This window comes from Mustela putorius, unplaced genomic scaffold (assembly GCF_011764305.1).
Source record: "Mustela putorius furo isolate JIRA1106 unplaced genomic scaffold, ASM1176430v1.1 tig00003923_pilon_pilon_pilon, whole genome shotgun sequence".
In the NCBI taxonomy this organism is placed as follows: Eukaryota; Metazoa; Chordata; class Mammalia; order Carnivora; family Mustelidae; genus Mustela; species Mustela putorius.
In genome coordinates, this window is record NW_025422068.1 from 3,391,530 (window position 1) to 3,411,651 (window position 20,122).

At 34.2% G+C, this 20,122-nt stretch overlaps 1 protein-coding gene across 6 annotated transcripts in view; it reads right to left on the reverse strand.

The window, feature by feature from the left end:
• DMXL1 (Dmx like 1) overlaps positions 1 to 20,122 on the reverse strand; it is a 127,522-nt gene that overhangs the window by 52,963 nt on the left and 54,437 nt on the right. For 5 of the 6 annotated variants that reach the window (XM_045069337.1, XM_045069336.1, XM_045069335.1 and 2 more), the window contains 10 exons: positions 19,502 to 19,609; positions 17,843 to 18,012; positions 16,943 to 17,040; positions 15,814 to 15,979; positions 14,210 to 14,471; positions 11,282 to 12,372; positions 10,513 to 10,704; positions 7,419 to 7,495; positions 4,704 to 4,831; positions 3,914 to 4,162 (listed from right to left, as the gene is read on the reverse strand). In XM_045069337.1, the coding sequence (XP_044925272.1) occupies positions 3,914 to 4,162; positions 4,704 to 4,831; positions 7,419 to 7,495; positions 10,513 to 10,704; positions 11,282 to 12,372; positions 14,210 to 14,471; positions 15,814 to 15,979; positions 16,943 to 17,040; positions 17,843 to 18,012; positions 19,502 to 19,609 (2,541 nt within the window). Of the gene's footprint in view, positions 1 to 3,238; positions 3,590 to 3,913; positions 4,163 to 4,703; positions 4,832 to 7,418; positions 7,496 to 10,512; positions 10,705 to 11,281; positions 12,373 to 14,209; positions 14,472 to 15,813; positions 15,980 to 16,942; positions 17,041 to 17,842; positions 18,013 to 19,501; positions 19,610 to 20,122 lie in introns of those variants that run through there. The other variant, XM_045069340.1, reaches the window with a different exon arrangement.

The following is a 20,122-nucleotide window of genomic DNA, read 5'->3' on the forward strand; positions in this document are numbered from 1 at the left end:
AATTTTCCAGATTTTAGTTAAGATTGACTCTCAAGGATTGGTAAGGCACAGTACCTTACTTCATAAGTACCTATGAAAATGAAATGATGATTATCTTAGTAGAAAGTAGTGATTTGTCTCCAAATTGCAGAGCAAGTAGTTTCCAAAACAGTTGGGTGTTCAAAGTGATTCACTGGAATATGGAAAGAAAATATTACAACTATTACTGAGATTTATTTTTTAATAAGCAGAAGTGGGGAAAAGGAAGAGAAACAGGGTAAGAAGGGGAGAAGGGAAAGAAGAGAGGAGGAATGGAGGAGAAGAGAAAGAAGGAGGAGAAGGCAACAGAGGAAGGAAAAAGAAAGGGGGTGGGAGAAGGGGAGCAGAAAGGGGAGGGAAGTGGTAAGGGGAAGAGGAAAATCTGTCAGTGTTTAATACCTGGATCAGCAGGGGTACATGTATTTATAAATAAATAAATACACACATAATGAGGATTTGCTCAAGCATGTTTTGTAGATAGGGTTATATAATAAAAAATCTGGAGATAACTACTTCTCCATTACCCTGAAGACCATGATCCAGATGTGCCTATAAGATTTCAGTTCCAGCTCAAAAGACTTGTTAAAAGTGAGAAAGGAATACATACATACAGTGAAATACTATTCAGCTGCACAAAGAAAACTCTATCATGTGCCACAACATAGATGAACCTCAAGGACACTGTACTTGAAATAAACCTGTCACAAAAGGACAAATATGGTAGTTATGAAATGAATAGATGCTTTTTAATGAAAATTTATGCCTGTCCCTAAAAAAAAAGTGTGTCCAAAGACGCTAACAAAAGATGTATTCCCTTCTCTGGCAAAACTAGTTATTTTTTGGTTCAGTAGCCAGTTAAAATTGCTGGGCATATTCACATCTGTATTGTAAATAGCTGATCATTTTCCATTTTAAAAACGCTGAAATCTTATACTTTTTCTGGTCAAGAAATATTGCTATTTTATGTATTTCACTAAAGGTAGGATAGCAATGACATGTATAATCACTAAACCCTGAACAGGAAACTTAATTTTATACGAGTTTTAGGGGAAAAGCAAGACATTTGGATTTCTGGTCTGTATTTAACATAATGGCAAAATGTTACTTATAATTTTTGCCACTCAAATGGCAAAAATATACTTTAAAATGTCTAAAACACCATTAGCAGTCTCATAGTTAAAAAAATTTATGCTTACTACAAATAAAATACTCATTTTATATTTTATTCCTCAATGAGGAGACATACAAAATCATTACTATAAATTTATCAAGATGAAGATGGAAAATCTACAGTTCTCATTATTGCAAATATCATGACAAAATACAATAAAAATCCTTCAAATAAAAACACTGCTTTGCTTTATAATATGCAATCAAAAGCAAAGTATGGATTTCTAACTGTTAGCAAAAAAAAAAATAATTTTTCCAAACTTGCTATTGCTCACCTGATTATTTATTTTAAAAATTAACCATAATAACAAAACAATTACTAACTCCACAAACATACACCTGCACTAATTTTATTTTTTTTATTTTTCATTTATTTATCTTTTTAAAGATTTTATTTATTTATTTGACAGAGAGAGATCACAGGTAGGCAGAGAGGCAGGCAGAGAGAGAGGAGGAAGCAGGCTTCCCGCTGAGCAAAGAGCCCAATGCGGGGCTCGATCCCAGGATCCTGAGATCATGACCTGAGTCGAAGGCAGAGGCTTAACCCACTGAGCCCCCCAGGTGCCCCTGCACTAATTTTAGTTAGAAAATATAAATCCTTCACTAATATGTGATGTGGAATTCACCCAGTTAAATGATTAAAAAAAAAAATACTGATTAAATTCACATTTTTGTTAAGAATTCTAACCCACCACACTTAAATCTAATAGAAATCATCTATCATTTTCTTACATTACAAAGCTTAGTCAATATTTAAATTTTGTCACTAAAAATATTAGTGGATTAAGTATATAAAAGACATGTAGAGAGAAACAGAATTTAGTTGATGATAATGCTGTACAATATGTTGGCTAAGTGAATTTAAGTAAATAAAAAAAGAAAATAATTTAGTTCATGAGACCATCATTGCGAAGAAAACTGAAATCAGAATTTACACTAGAACAAGAAAAACAAACGGTGACTTTTAATTTGTCTTCTAGTACTAAGTTACATCTACGACTGATTCCACAGTTTCTGGGTCTTCCAAGACAGATGAGCAACACATAACCTGGATGCGGACTTAACACTAAGGGAACCATGTGTTTTAAGTATTCTGCGTTACTTGCCACCAAAGAATTAAATGTACAGATGCAGGTAATTTTCAGTCACTTTCACTAGGTAGGGTTCAGTAAGTGATGGAATACAGTTTATAGATAGTACCTATAAGATAATTTTTATAAAGGCATTTGTGTGTAGAAACAACTAAAACTGAGTGGTTCAACAAAGAACTTAAGACTCTGAGTAAGGTTCTTTCCACATCTGTGCTTAGTTGAAATGGTTGGAATTGAGACATGGTGACTGGTTAGTAAGAATATTTTTAATTTTTTACAGGTATTTGGACATTCCATAGCAAGAATTTATCCCTTTTTAATATTTTGTATTAACGAGATCAAAGTTTTAATTGATTTTCTCTTAGGACACATTAAAAACAGGTCCAAAATTAGTTTACCAACTTTTTAATGCTAATCTCAGTAGACCTATAAATCTTACTCTCTCTTAGACTTAGACTTTTCTTTAACTGAATTCAGATATCTGAAGTTAAAATATATTCCAAGGCAAATTTCATGAAAAGTTAGTCTTTTTCTTTTTTTGTCCACATAAAAAATAACGCACAGGAAATTACTCCTTAAAAATGAAAAGAGATGTTATAAAAATGAAAATATTTTTTAAAAATTGAAAACTAAGATTATTACATATGGGTTAATAAATTATAAAACAAAAATTTAACAGCTAGGTAGAAAGCATTATGAAGATCCTTTTCACATCAAGATATAATATATATAGTTTCAACATTAGAAAGTCTAGAAACAGGGATACAATTGTTTAAAATATTTACTTTTCCTGCTATTATGAACACTTAGAAATCCAAAACCCCTAATGGCCAGAATCATAGTATGCAAAACATAAAGCAGCCTCATTTGAAATGTTTTCCAGACATTTCAAGCCATAGTCTGATTTACATGATTAGCATTGACATTTATTCCTACACTAAAAAAAGATGTGGAAGTCTAAGGAATAGAAAACATCAAAGGAAATAATTTAAAAGCAGAATAAAAAGCAGATATGGGTTTTCTGAAATGCTAATCATTGTTTCAAATCAAAAATATGGCTCGATTAAAGGAAATTTCTCAATTTTCTATTTTAAGTGCCATACAAAATAAAATAGGCCCAAAGTACCCCCAAACCCTCCAAAACAACACAAAGCAAGCTGAGCCGTAAAAGCCTATTTCTAAAGCTAGTATCTTGCCTGCAAGACTGGGAGGGCTATGAGAACTGATGGTTGAAAGAGCTTTGGTAAAGCCCACACATTCCATGGAGAATACCACTACCTGGTGGGGGCTAGGCATAGCAAAGTGCCTTCCTGCCAAAGAAAGAAGAGAGAATCTGTATTTGGGATAGAACAAAGACCAGTGTTACAGAATATTTCAGAAGCAAATGATTTAAGAAAAAAATACATTAGATACTTCTAATGGTGCACGAGTGTCTTACAGTTTGAAAACTGCACCAGAAACTTGACACTGTATTTTCACCATAAAACCATTTGTTCATGCTTTAAGAAAACGGTCTGTAACAAAAACTTTCTGTGAATTAATTAAAATGTAATTACACTTGACAAAGTTATCATTCGGATGAACAAATATAGATTCAGTCTTAAAAATAAACAAACAAACATGAATACACTAACCAGGTAAAGCTTTTGGATGTGTGTGTTCTTTGTTGGGAACATGTGCACCTCCACCAAACACAGCAGACCACATTTTTTCATTCAGAGGATGGGCCATGATCCGAAATAGTTCATTACTGGAATGTGTCGCCAGGCCATGGATGAAGAGACTCAGATATACTGCTGTGAGAATCTCACAGAGCAAGACTGTAAGCCCTGACTGGGCTTCCTCGCCAGAAGAATTCAAAAGTCGGATCAGAGAAGTGATTCCTAGAACAAACAAACACAGCTACCACTGACAATAAATTTTAAAAAGAACTGTATCTTTTAATTTTTGAAAAAACTGTCTTATATCAGGATTGAAGTTTTTTCTTCTCTAGATTCACAGACTAGTAGAAGTTATTACAGTTAATGCACAAATTTGTTCAATTTAGAGAAACAATGAAAATCTATCATCTAATACAAATCTGATAGATAAAATTTAATTCCCACCACAAATGCCATTCTATCAAACATCTATCACGACAAAAAAAATTATAACAAGTGATATAACAAAACATTTGAGTTATTTTAGTAAAACTGCCAGGGAAATACCAATGTTACAAAGGAAAAAAAAGACCAATGTTAAGTAACTGCGACATTTACCATGAGTGCTAAATACTGAAGTGGTATCAATTCTAACAATATTTAACACTGATTATCATGCAGCAAAACCATACCAAATGTACTTTGTCCTCATTTGATTAAATTTAGGCTAAGAAAAAACTCATATATATTTATTTACATACATATATCCATAAATTATTTATACCTGGCCATTGCGCTGGTGATGTATTTGGAGTTATTGCTTCATCTAAGCTTCCTGTTTTCAAAGAATGTCGATGGGGAAGCAGTACTGTCTGATACATCATTCCAGTAAACTGATTTGTTTGGAATGAACTAAGAAAACAGAACATTTAAATAAGAACAATCTGTAATAATATAAGACAAAAATAATAAAATGTAATGATCTAAAATGAAACATGTAATATTTCCATGTTTTAGATCTAACTTCTAGAGTATCTTAAAATTCAAATTTTATTAGGTATACTGCTATTATGATCCAAGCACTGTTCTCTATAGTCTGGTGCTATATTAAAATCAAGTATCCTTTAAGTGTAAACATGTAAATTTTCTAAATTAAAATACACGTGATAATTTTTAAGTATATTTATTTAATGAAAGATAAAAAATACATACAAATGAGAAAACTAAATCATTCTTGACACAAAAAGCAAGCTGTTCTATTAAAGTTCAAAACAAGGTTATCTGGTTGAAAACAAAGTCAGTTTAGGTTGAGTTTGATATTTAATGGCTGTCAGTGCTACATTAGGTTAGGTTACATCAGGTATATGCACAAGAAAACCAGGGATATAATGAAAATGTGGTTTCTGTATCCATGAAATTTATAGTCTGGTGGAGGAATCACATACAAAAAACTTTATCAGATTGCTTTCTTTCTTTATTTCTTTGAAAGAAAGTGAACAAGTGAGCAGAGGAAGAGGGTGCAGAGGGAGAGGAAGAGAGAGAATCCCAAGGAGAATATACAACCAGCAAAGAGCCTGAAGTGGGGATTGACCCCATGACCCTGAGATAATGACCTGAGATGAAATCAAGAGTCAGGTGCCCCTATCATATTGCTTTTAGAGAACAAACATATGCATACAGGGTTATGAAAGCAAATAATTTGGGAATTCAGGGTAAGCTTCTCCAAGTAAATGGCACTTCATACTAAAATAAACAGACGAATGAACAAAGTAACTTGCAGCTTGACATAAACTATGAAATAAATCTGAAAGAAGATGGTACAAAAATATTTGTTAAATCCTGTCAGAAATTCATATATCAAATATGAGTAAATGAATGTCATATTTAAACATAGCATCTATTGGTTTAGATCTGTTCTGACTGGCAAGTCTTCTATTAGACATAACACTTTGATGCATTTGTAAATAGTTTCTCTTGCTTTACTTTGCAGTTGAGAAATGGCAGGCTGCAAAAAAATAAATAAATAAATAAATAAAAATAAATCCCCCTGCTACAATAAACCTATGGAAATGATGAAAAAGATAAAGATACATTGATGAAAATAAAGCTCCACTCAATAACAAGAAAGTGAACTCTTGGAGGATGAAGGTCAAAGAAATCAAGCTGAAACTACCCTGGGAATACAGAAGCAGATTAGTAAATTGAGACTCCCATGGTAGAACTGAAACATAAACAAGCAAAAATCAACACCGCCAAGGAAGGCTAATATCAGGTAAAAATCAACAAATTCTGTGAATGACCTGTACCTGAGGAAGCAGATTTAGAACATGAAGAAGGTGCTTTATACTCAGAGACATTAAAACAATTAATACAGACAGTAAGTTATAAAAATAAAAGTGACCATTAAAATCAACAAAGAGATCTTAAAAATGAAAAACAGAATTTATAAAACATAAACTCAGCCTAAATAAAAGACAAGACATTGCTGAAGAAAGAGTGAGTGTCTGGAAAATGGCATTAGGATTTCTCCTAAAATGAAGCAAAAATAAATAAAGAAAAAAAATATGAGATGAAAGCTAAAAGGAAAATAAGAGAAACCTGTAAGTTCCAATACCTAATAAGAAATAGGAGACGAAAGACAAAATATTTAAAGAAAAAAAGTCAAGAAACAAAAACAAAGGATCATAGGGGAAAAATAAGAGAGAGGCAAACCAAGAAACAGACTCCTAACTCTAGAGAACACACCAATGGTCACCAGAGGGGAGGTGGGTGGGGGAATGGAGGAAATAGGTGACAGGGATTAAGGACGGCACTTGTGATGAGCAGGTATACCTGAAACTAGTATTACACTGTATGTTAACTAACTGGAATTTAAGTAAAAATTTTTAAAAAAGGAATGAGAATTTCAAAGAACTAAAGGAAGATACCAAGGTGTTAAACAGTGTGTTTTAAAAGCCTAGCTAAATTATAGTGAAACCTTGGGCTATAAAGGGAAATATCATAAACATCACTCTTTGATAAAATTTTTCTCAATTTCAAGTCAGTTACTCCTTCCTGTGTGTTCCCTGAACCTCTCTTCATATTATAAATATACAATGCAGTACATTGTAATGTTACAGTATATAATTATAACTGTACTATAGTACTTATCACTAAGTGCAATGTCATGTTATATATATTACTTATCAACTTGTACATTTGTTTCTAACTAGTTGGACCTCAAGAAAGGAGAACTTATCTCCGTGTGTATCACAAGGCCTGGCATTAGGCAGTAATCAATAAAAGTTAACTAGTTACACTGACAAGGGTCTATTTAACATTCATTTGCCACAAAGGCAGAAAAGCTAAAATTCAAAGATGGAAAAATAGTACTCATCATTTCAAATGCTTTTGGTATTATTTAAACTGTCATAAACAGTTTTTCTAAGCAAGAGCATACAAATTCTGAAATCTCATCAGTTATTGCAAACATTCCTAAATTTCACAAAAAGATATTTACCTGTAGTTATGACTACCACAAAGGCACTGATAAATACAAGCAGAAAGTGAGGCTGCTAAAGTATGCATTACATATACCTGAAAAAGAAAAAAAAACAAAATTAAGTATAACTTTTAAAAAATCAAACTTGTCTCAAGACCTACTATAATCTAGCAATGTAAAAAAGATGGAAAAACTATTTTGTCCTTAAAAACTATTTCTGTTTTTTCCTTAACACTCATTTATGCATATAGAGATCACACTACAAACAAATTAAAAACACAAAGGCCATTGGCAGAAATCACAAAACACACACCTGCTACCTAATTTCTATTTTAAGAACAAATGGGAACAGATGTTAGCTATTCAGTAGTGCATAAGCCATGTATTAAAAGAAACCCCTCCAAGATTCAACCTTCTTCCTCAATGAAAATATGAAAAATCTCAGTCTGATAAATGATAGTTTACCTATGGACAGGTCACTGAAGCATATGCTAACATATATTCTAACTACAAGAAAAAACAAGCAATCAAAAGAGAATGCAATTACTTAGAAAAAGAAGAAAGTTTGAAAGACAGCAACTGAAGGGCGAACATTAGTACTGAGAAAGAGAAGGCTCTAAACATGGCATGACAAGCAATGAGAGAGGCAGATCTGAGAAGCACAACCCGGGTCAGAAAGCAACTAGATTAGACTATTTATTTATTTATTTATTTTTATTTTTATTTTTTAAAGATTTTATTTATTTATTTGTCAGAGAGAGAGTGAGCGAGAACATGCAGACAGAGTGGCAGGAAGAGACAGAGAGAGAGAAGCAGGCTCCCTGCTGAGCAAGGAGCCCAATGTGGGACTTGATCCCAGGACTCTGGGATCATGACTTGAGCTGAAGGCAGCCGCTTAACCAACTGAACCACCCAGGCGTCCCAGATTAGACTTTAAAAGACTAGGTTCTTGATCTAATCATCAAGTATGACAGTCTTATATGTAGATAAAAAAAAAAAAGGAGTCATAGATTAAAATCATATTGCTATTTCCCCTTCAATTATCAATAAGATGTGTGGTATGAATTAAAATCAAGAATATCATCATAAAAATGAAGACAGCAAGTCCAAATATGGAAAATTACAAAAATGATCAGAATATTTCCCAGCTTCTCTAATCAAAAAGTAGAGTCTATTTCTCTACTTAATGAATCTGGAATGACCATGGGACTTGCTTTGACCAAGATGGCAAAATGCTATTAACTTATCAACCTCGTCCTCCAAAAGGCCTGCAAATGCTATTCTTGCTGCTTTTTAAAACACCCTGCAACTACTATGTGAAATAACCCAGGCATGACAGTTAATTTTATGTATCAGCTTAACTGGACCAAGGGGTGCCCAGACATTTGGCCAAACATTCTGGGTGTATCTATAAGGCTGATGTGGGATGCAATTAACATTGGTAGAAGTGGAAGATTGAGTAAGAAAGACTGCCCTCCTTAATGTGGGCAGGCCTCACCCAATCAGTCGAATACCTAAATAGAACAATAAAGCTATAAAAAGGGAACTTCTGCCTGGCTGCACTGAGCTGGAACATTGGTGTTTTCCTGTCTCTATGTTAGAACAGAAACACTAGCTCTTCTTAGGTCTCAAGCTTGTTGGCTTTCAGACTAGAACTTATACTCTACTGGCTCTCCTGGTTCTCAGGCCTCTAGACCCAGACTGGACTACACAATAGGTCCTGGGTCTCCAGCTGCATGACTGCCAATCTTGGGACTTGTCAGCCTTCATAATTATGTGAGCCAACTGCTTATAAAACACAGCTCTATACACACACATACACATGTTATATTGGTTCTGTTTTTCTAGAGAAACTAGGCTGCTTGATCGCTGACTATCAGTCCTGGAAATAGTCTGCCAACCACCAAAAATATAAAAACCAAAAATATTAAAAATATAAACATGGCCATCCTAATCCAGAATCCAGCCACCCTACTAGCTGACCAAAGACAAATGAGAATATCCAGAAGTCAGTCCAGGTGGACGAAATTAGAAAAACTGAGAAGCCAACCCACTGAATCATAAGCAAAATAAATGATAGTCATTTGAAGATACTAATGTTTCAGAATGGTTCTTAAACAGCTTTAAAATTGTGCACTATCTGAAGGAAATTTAATTCCTTACTGAATAACATACCATGGGGACACTTATTCTACAGAAGAGTACAGGATAAGTGACAAAATTAAATGACAAGGGTTAAGGTTATTCAAGAAGGTAAAACTGTAGGAGAGGCCACCATTAGGCAAGCAGAATATCAAACAGGTGTGATATTACAGCCTGTGAAGTACACGAGAACCAAATGACAGACTATTCAAGAAAAGAAAGAGAGAAAAATAGACAAACCTGGTCATACTTGAAAGGATTTCAGTATGTTTTAGAGTAAAGATGAAACATGAAATGTGATATCAATGGTATATAAAGTACAGTGGTGATGGGTGGCAAGATGATGTGGATGATTATTAGATAACTGTCTGATTAGTTATGCATCAGAATCACCTGAGAAACTTCCTAAAAATACATATTCTTGGGACTCATTCTCACACACTGATTCAATAAGTTTGGAGTCAACTTAAGAATATAAACTTTTTAACAAACGTGTCGTGTGATTCTGCTGTAGCTCATTAATAAAACACTGCCTGGCCTAGAGAAACAAGAGAGGCAAAATACTTCACATTCATCTTAAAATATATAGTGTTTTAATATTAAAACAAGGAAAAGGAAAAGTTAACTTGTATATTAATAATTTTACACCAAAATTATTTCTAAAAGTCAATTCCTAAATCATTTCTAAAAGTTTCTACTTCTAAAAGGCAATCAGCTTTTTGCCTAAGTGTAATACTCAAAGAATTACTCATATATCTGTATACAAACCATATACATACCATATAGATAAATGTATCTGTATACAAACTGTAAGTTTTCTTTGATCAAAAAATATGTAAGTGATAATGTAACAATTCCTATGTTTAGTCTGATGTTTAAAACTGTCTCTAAAAAGTGCTGTTCTACATTTTTCCTTTGGTTTTATCATCATAAGTAGCTAAGTTTTAAAGAATGAACCAAGTGTACTTACTTTGCTGCTCTGGACGTCAGGATGGGGTGGTGAATCGAAGTTTATGATGGCATGCAGAATATCATGTGTGAGGTTACTGAGGTGCAGTAATGGGTTGGCAACAACTGTCTTGGCACTGGCTGTACAGGCAAAGAGGAGGGGTACTGAGGTCTGCTCTGACAGAGGACTGGGGAATACTGGTTCTGAGGTTTCCTTAAAAACAAAGCGAAAAAAAGGTTAATCAACTGTTTACAGTTTTAATCCATTACTTAACTAATTCAGGGACCTCTTGGAAAAATTTTAAAACAATTAAAAACTAAAAGCATGACAGAAACCTTCATAGAATTACGGGACCTGAGGAGGTCAACATTCCACCAAGTATACTGAAAAAATGAGGGGATAATACCCTCTTATTCTAATGAGAAACCCATCATCATCTCACACAGCACTCCAGGAAACTAGGTGTTCTGCAAAAAGGTTTTGTTTTCTTGATGACTTTTGGCATCTTTGATAATACTTCCAAAGCTAACATAGGGCAGCCAGCTTTCAAATGAGCACTGGCTGTGGTATGAATTCACCTGATCAAAGGGCCTGATGCTGAATGATCCTGAAACTATTACACACACAACTCTACAAATTCATAATACAATGCACCATACAAAAAAGAGCATCCTTTAAACAGCCATAGTGAAGAAAACCAAAAATTTTAATATTTAAAGACAAACAGCAATACCAAAAACTGTTTCTCTTATGTGTACTACTTTAACTGGCCATTGTGTAAGTTACATACCTGCTGAGATTCTTGTAAAAGCAAAATCAATTCCATTCTCACAGAGGCAAGACCGCCACCATGGGACCCATGAAGTATGCAGTAACTCAGAAACATCCTCAAGAGGGACTGATATTTCAAAAGCCACTGTCTTTTTTCCTGAAAATTTTCTCTTAGTTGTTTCACTTTTGTTTGCTGAAGCATATCTTCAGCATCTCCATTTAATCCAAATTCATCTCCATTTTCACCAAATGCAGCCTCTAAGTCTTCACCATCTGAACAGTAGTCACAAGTCCTCTGAAGAGCTATCACCTCTTTTTCAAGCCAGTGGTAGAGTTGGTAACGCAATTTTCCACCATCTATTTCATACCCAGTAGATAATGTACGAAGTTCGACTGTGAGAATCTTTAAACATGCTCTAAATTTTAATTGAACTGCAATGATATCTTCTGATGGACTTAAAATGTCGTTTTCATCTAGTGTGCTGAGAGATTCTATGTAATTAGAACTTGTTTCATCTATTTTTTTCCCCATTTTTCTCTGTAAAGGTTTTAGTTCTTTCATTGAAATAGGGAGATCCTCATCTTCATCGTTATCACTGTCCCATTTTAACTCTAAAGAGTCATCCTGAAATACAACACTTGGTTGGCTCCAGTCAAAAGAAAGAGTAGAGTTTGACTGCTTCTCTGAGGAACCTTCTGAAGAAGATCCAAAACCATTCATTAGTGACTGTGACCAGTCAATAGCAGAAGACTTATCTTCCCTGGCATCCAACTTTAATGGAGAAGAAGGGGAACAGTCTTTACTAGTATCCAGGAAACTAGGTGTTCTGCAAAAAGGTTTTGTTTTCTTGATGACTTTTGGCATCTTTGATAATACTTCCAAAGCTAACATAGGGCAGCCAGCTTTCAAATGAGCACTGGCTGTGGTAAAAAATAATCTTCTTTCACTTAAATTAATTGTTCCTGCTAGCCCACTTTTTCCTGTTAAACTCATGTGTGTGGACAATACATCAGATGATCCAAAATGACGTCTTAGCAAAAGAGGATGTGTTCTTAGATAATTGTAGAAATTAAAAACTGCAGGATTACAGGCTGACATCATGACTTGATCTGAAAGAAAATTCATTCTATCAGCTAAGAAAAGTTCAAGACTTGTACCACAATCCTTTTTCTGTACCATAGCATTTTTATCTACCTGGTCTTTTGACCACATTTTACTAAAACAAAGTAATATACAGCAATGAATAGACAAAAACACATCTGTAAAGGAAGTGTTTTCACAGGAAGGAAAAACAAAGGTTATACTGATTTCACACCTCTTCAATCAACAATATAAGATTATTTAAAACACCCACTTTCATATTCATAGTTCTTATTCTACTTCCCTCAACATTCCTTCCCAGTCTGCTTTGTTAAATCTTCCTCATCCTCTACTTTAGAATGTTAAGAGTGCCCTAGAGTTCAAGGTTTGACTTCAGTTCTATCTACCCTCCTCCATGAGTGAACTCGAACAGTCCCATGGCTTCTAATACCATTGAGACACGGATAACCTGCCTTAACTATTTCAGGCCCAAATTTACCCTATAAATCTATACTGCTTTATTCACATGCCCAATTTACATTTCTATTTCCATGCACACACTCTTGCCTCAAAGCCATTTTATTTAGTGAGCCTTTAGCATAAACAACTCTTGACCGAATTAGCTACACTGACCTTATAACACTCAGGTCTCTGCTCAGAGGTAATCTTACCAGAGAAGTCTTCTCTACCTAAAACAACACTCCCCCACACCAGCTCCTGGTCTTGCCCATATCGTTTATCTCAAGCTAAAAACCTAGAGGAGTTATTAAAATTGACTCTTATACCCTTCACATTCCATATCTAATCTTACCTAGTCTACCTGAGAATTATATTCCAAATCCAACCATTTTTCATTGCCTCTACTACTATCATCCTGGCCCAAGTCCCAGTTACCTTTAAAAATTTTCTTCCAGAATAGAGATTTAATTGGCTCTGAAAGTATGTGATTGTGTATTAATTCCAAATCAAAATACATTTTTGACATGAATATGTGTAGACATAAAAATATGACAAGAAAAGGCATTTTCTTTCCTTCCTTCATCACACAGCAGACAGTTTGGAAATCTTCAGCTTAGATGGCCAGGACACTTGAACAGTTAACTGAACATGGCTTTCTCACAAGTCTTTCACAGTAAGACTCATGATACACTTCCCGATTAAATGATGCCATGTAAATAGCCATAAATTAAAATCTTCACCAGTTAGTATTCCAAATGATATGACACCTATGATACCAGCTATCAGAACCCAATTCAATTCCACCTATGGAAAAATATTTGAAAAGCGCATATCATCATTTTTATATAATTTATACAAAGATTTCTATTATATACTAACCTCCAAAAAAGCTTCATCAAATGGGATTTCCAAAACAAAAGGCAGAAATAAGTCTCAAAATATTAATTCTAAAAAATTCTCTACTACACTCTGATAAAATATTAACCATATCACTTAAGTCAGCTTTTACACTGAATATTTTTATTATAAAAATTATAAAACTGGATAGCAAATACACAAACTTCCCCCTAAGAAAATCACCCTTACATCATTATTTTCTCCAGAATTAGACTCAAATGTTGATAACATTTATGTTCAATACACTGATTTTATAAAAGCAGAAAATCTTAAGTTCTTGGTTTTCAAAGGATTTTTCTGGAAAAAAAAAAAAAAGGAATCCTCCCACCTAAAAAGCAAAACAAAACAAAGCAAAACAAGAAACACATACTTAGGTTGATGTTCCCACTTAAAGTCTTAGTCCATGTTTTCAACTTGCTTTGTATTACCGTTAGCACCCAACAGTGTGCTCTGTACCCAGCAAATGCTAACATAACTTATTATTATCAACATCTTAGAAATGCAGCTTACCATCATCTTCTCTGACAGGCTGTTTTATTAATGTTTCCAGAGCACCACTATAATCTTCCAAAATCCAATATGCCATACTCCGAAGAAAAGGATCATAATGCATATTTATGTTCAGTGAATTGAGTTCACTAACAGGAGAATCAATCCCCAAAACTTTTTTACGTAAAATAGATTTGTATGTTGCAGAGGTATCAAATTCAGACTCATAGAGTCTAGCTATTACAAGAGCCAACTGAATGTCATTCAGTTTCTCAAGACATACCTTTAAAAAAAGAACTCATGGTCATAAATAAGCAGGGACATCTTTCATTTTAAGATAAACTCAACTGACTAATAACTAGAATGAATAAAAGGCACTGTTATTATCTGAACTAAATGAACAAAGATAGTAACAAATAAAACATATACTGCTTGCTTTAGCAAATCTACCTACTAGTACTAAATACCTATTTGCAAAAAGAATTAGCCTATAAAATTAAATAACCCTCAAAAGATTCAACTCAAATGACATTTTATCTCATTTCCCCCCTCCCCTTTTTTTTTTAAGAAAGAGAGACAAAGGGGAGAGAAGCAGAGGAGGAAGAAGAGAAAATCCTAAGCAGGCTTCACAGCTTGGAACGCCACTTGGCTTTCAATCTCATGACCCTGAGATCATGGTCTGAGCCGAAATCAAGAGTGGAACGTGCTTTTTTTGAGAGACAGGGAGAGAGAAACAGAGTATAAGCAGAGAGGAGGGGCAGAGGGAGAGGAAGAAGCAGACTTTCTGCTGAACAGGGAGCCTGACATGAGGTGGGACTCAAACCCCAGGACCCTGAGATTAGGACTTGAGCTGAAGGCAGATGCTTAACCAACTGAGCCACCCAAGCTCAATGTCAGTCCTGACATTTTGTTTCTTGAACTTTTACCCCTTCCCATCTGTCTCAGCCGACTATAGGGTTTTCTAATTAAAAAGATGTTTCGAATCACTTGTATGAAACTCCGAGCAAAAGGGCAATTTGAGGGGTGCCCGGGTGGCTCAATCAAATGGCTGCCTTCAGCTCAGGTCATGATACTGGGGTCCTGGGACTGAGCCCTGTGTTGGGCTCCTGCTCAGCAGGGAGTCTGATTCTTCTCCTTCTCCCTCTGCTCCTCCCCTCCACTCCTGCTCTCTCTCATGCATGCTCTCAGTCTCTCTCAAATAAATATATTTATATATTTCAAAAAGAGCAATGTGAGATAGGTTATACCTTAAATGTTTTAATTTTTTAAGGCTTACTGAAAAATAATCAGTTAAAAATATGCTAAGGTTCATCAACTAAGACAGAGCCAAATATAGAGTCATGTATGTTTAAATGGATAGAAAAAAATTTTTTCAACCTGTTCATAAATATTTTTAAAAGTTAGATCAATTACCTCTACCAACCAATACAATGTGGTTAATCTTCATTCTGTATAAGTACCATTCAAGCTAAATGGCAAAATTTTAGAAGTCACTGTTAAATATATTAAGTACTTAGCCTTATGTAATTTCTACTATACTTAAATTGAAATTAAAAAATAAAAATTTAAGCCCACAGAAAGAGCTTGAAAGGATAATACTTTTTTTAAACAAGTTTCATCATTACCTCAACTGCATCTCTGAGGCAACCAGCTAAAAGAAAAAATGCTGCAGAATGTTCAAATCTTTGTTTGCCTAACAAAGAAAAAGCATTCTTTAGAGCTGCTCTACGCCATCTCTCATCCTCAAAATTGTGTCCAAAAAACTGTGTCATCTTGGGGTCTTTTTGGGATCTATAAGGAAAAAGAAAATGTACGAAAATTTTGAAACACAATATTCCCACAATTAGAACCAATTTTCACCAAAGTTACCCATTTAAATGCTAGGACTCCAAAGAAACACTTGCCAGTGTATCAAGTACTATACATCTGCTTCTTTTCTGAGCAAAAGAGCTCTTACAGTAAACATCTGTTTCTTCATGTAAATCTCAGACATTACTGAAGACTTTCAAACTATAAAGAAAACTGCTTTAGTAGGACTTTAAGAAATTATGTCTAAATCCATGCAAAATACATGACTTGTATTAACTTGTATTACTTCACTATTTAAACTTCCTCAATCACCTTCATACTCACTGCCCGCCTGATGATGACTGGTAATCAAAACCTAAGGAATCTGTCCTCTCAAAACAATCCTAAAAGTTCAAGCCTCTTAGAAAACTGACTGGTGCCCATGATTTCCCCCCAAAGGTTGCTGTTCATATGGAATCACCTAGAGCTGAATGCAATATACATGGTGAACAATTTTTGGTGATCATATTTATCAAGTGTTGCTGAGAACTAGTAAAAGAAAAATTCCAAGTGATCCTAGCTCAAGAATGGGGTCAGGTCAGGGACCACTATAGGAGGATAGTTTGGAAGGATGGCCCGGCCCATGAACTTTAATAAGGCAGAGGGAGGATGACTGTTCAAGACTCCACCAATTCATCTTCCCGACTCCAGATCCAAGTTTTTGGTTTAGGTCTTTGTTTTATAGAAGCATCATGGGACATCCTCAAAAGAAACAAAAAAATGTTCTTCTATTCTTTTGCTATCGAAAAAGCCTGGGCTTCTTTCCTAAGAATCTCCTTAAATACAAAAATAACTAAGAATCTACAAAGAAACACACTTGACAAGAACAACAAATCTTTACTTTTCCTTCATACATTTACTTCTCATGAAGATTTTTCCATTTTGAAGCACAGTTTTCTCACCTACCTGTATAATCCCCAAATCACAGCTTTCTTTCTCATTGCAAGGTAAAAAATGGCAGCATCTAAAGGATCATTCTTTCTATAAAAGGCTGCTTTGGCTACCTACAGTTAGAAAATATTGGTTAGAATTTCACAGAAACAATTTTTAAATAAACATAATAATTGCTCTCACATTCAAGACTGGCACACATTATTTAATGTTCAATACATTTAGAAAATATATGACTAATGCATGGATGCATATACACACACAAACACATATTATATGCATACACAGACATACATATATCTTCTGTAATTTTTTTCTTTTATTATTATTTTTTTAATTTTCTGTAATTTCAAAAGTAATTCATGGTGGTCTCCAAAGACACAGACAGATGGGAACACAGGACTACACTTTTCATTACAAGCTCTTCAGTACTATTTTATTTTTTCAAAGATGTGTATGCACTATTTCATAAAAATCAGACATATGCTACTACATAAGTGTGTCACTTAGCAATTTAAGAATTAGAATATAAACATTAAAAACCTGTATTAATGTGATATTTTGAAATATAACAGCTATTCAAAAGCATTTTACTGCTTCAGTTAAAAAAAAAAAAGGGAGAAACAAGAAGGAAATATGGAATGTCCTTTAAAGAAACACTCAGAATATACTTTTTAAAGATGCTTTAAAGATTTTATTTATTTAATTAAGGAGTGAGGAGAGAGCACAAGCAGGGGAAGCAGCAGAGGCAGAAGGAGAGGGAGGAGCAGGCTTTCCACTGAGCAGGGAGCCTGAGGCAGAGCTCGATCCCCGGACCCTGGGATCATGACCTGAGCAGGAGGCAGATGCTTAACCACCCTAGCCACCCAGGTGCCCCCTAAATTCATTTTTATACCAAAATAAAACACAATTTACCTTCTCTATACACTTGCGTAAGGTGCGGCTATTCCGGACCCACCATCCCACACCCATGGCTCTAAGTTCAGACCAAGTGGGATCATCTCTCTGCATGGCTGGCAACATGTTCAGCAGCTCTTCTTCTGCTACTGAGTGAAATGCCCACGCAAAGTGACTGGTAGACAGACCTGAAGAAATGTCACCAATAGTGTTTATAAGAAACGTAAGTGTTTTTATAATGATTATCAGAAATGTATGTTTCATATCTGCCATAAAAATGTCTAAACTTTTTATGAGATTCACAGAGTTACAATTAAGTAATTAAGGTTGGAGGAAATATGGGTTTTTATTTTTTTCTTGCTTCTCCTAACAACTCTATCAATTCATTGTTTTCTACAATAAGCACATATTTTCTATAATTAAAACATATTTTTTAAAAGATAAAAAATGCTGTATGGCAAATGCCACTGTGCTGATTATTTTTGTTCTCTAGCTATTACCCATGACCTTTCCTTAGAAAATGAGAAACATGTAAAGCTTTAGTCTATGCTTAAATAATTGTTCTTCGTTGCTGACTCTCATTGTCCTTTGGTCAATGTTTGTTTTTCATGGAATTAAAAGAGCATCAGGCAGATGGGACAGCGCACTGAACAGAACTTAAGACTATAGCCTCTGGAATCAGAATGTATAAAATAAGCCCACCTCCAACCCTAACTCGAACTGTAGTTCTAACTATAGAACTGTCGGCAAATTACTTAGTCTCTTGATTCTTCAGATGCCTCATTTATAAAGTGTGAGTAATTATGGTACAACCTTATTACATCGTTGTGAGGATTAAAATATTATAGTTAAAGACTTTAGAACAGTACTGTACCTGGCACATAATAACTAGCATGTCAGATACTTTTCTATTTAAACAGCATCATTAACACCAGCAATTCTCTCAACCTACTGATTGGTACATGCATTATTTCTTGTTGAGCTTCTAATTTGTCTCTTCAGAGTACGTTCTGTTTAGTATTTCTAGGTGAGGTACGTGCTTAATTAAAAGATATGGCTTTGACATATATGGACTCAATATTTAAACCAAGAAATACCCTGTTTTAAGTTACCTTAAATTTCAGTAGTATTTGTTACTTTAAGTCTTGTAGTCAAGACTCACCTGAAAGTTTACTAGACTATATCTGAAATACATATTAATGTTAACAGTAGTTTTGGGGGTAAGTGAATTTTTACTTTCAGTGTTCTGTATTCTGTATGTAAGACAATTAGATACTGAATATATAGTATTTCTGTAACAAAAATGTTACCCAATTTTGGATAAAAAACTGAACTTCAATAAATGTGAAAGGAGAAAGAAGATAACCTGAAGAAGTTAAAGAGAATAAAACAGTATTAATTGGCCTTTAATTAAAGTATGATGCATTTGAATATGCAACTCAGAACATCCAATTGCCCAATATCTACTTCTTTATTAGCTCTTTCTAGCTACCAAAAAATTCCAGTATTTAAAGCAAAGAAAACTATGTGGAAATAAATGCTTTTACAAGTAAGTTAAGGAAACTGAGAATGTGTCAAATTTGTCATTGTTATCACATCTGGGCAAAAACAAACAAATGTGCTCCGGTCTCTCTACTTTTACTCCCATTTCTTTTAGTAGATTACTACGAAAATCACCTTGATGAAGAAGCTGAGCTCGGTAAGCTGGAAGGGAAGTTGTAAGGAAAGTATGCAGTCGAACAGCCAAAAGAAATTTTAGACCACATTCATCAAGAGTTTCTCCACCTATAGAAAAACAAAACAAAACAAAAAGTATCTATTTATTTGTATTTATAAGAAAAGAAGCCGATTAGCAAAATCCAAGTAAATGTCAATAAGATCTGATCTTATTTAATTCAAAATATGACTAAAGTTTTAAAAAGTTTAACCTTTATTATGGAGTATGTTAAAGTACTTTCCATGTTGATTCAGGTCCTAGACCATCCCAATAATCTGCTGCTAATATGTGAAAGAAGAGTTGTGTATGTTCCTTTCAAGCATAATTCAAGGGATGCATCTTACCATCCAATGCACAAGGCCAGACTTATTAATTTCAGATCTTACTGAGATGTGATGGAAATTCTACATTCAATTTTTTTATATATGTATGTTAACTCAGGAGATTAAAAAGAAAAAAAAATGCTCTCTGGATGAGGAAAAGACCAATTTTAATATACCTGTTTTTGCAATTCTAGGTAGAAGTATACATTAGTGCTAATTTAAAAAACCTTCAATATTTTATAAATCAAATTAATAGTG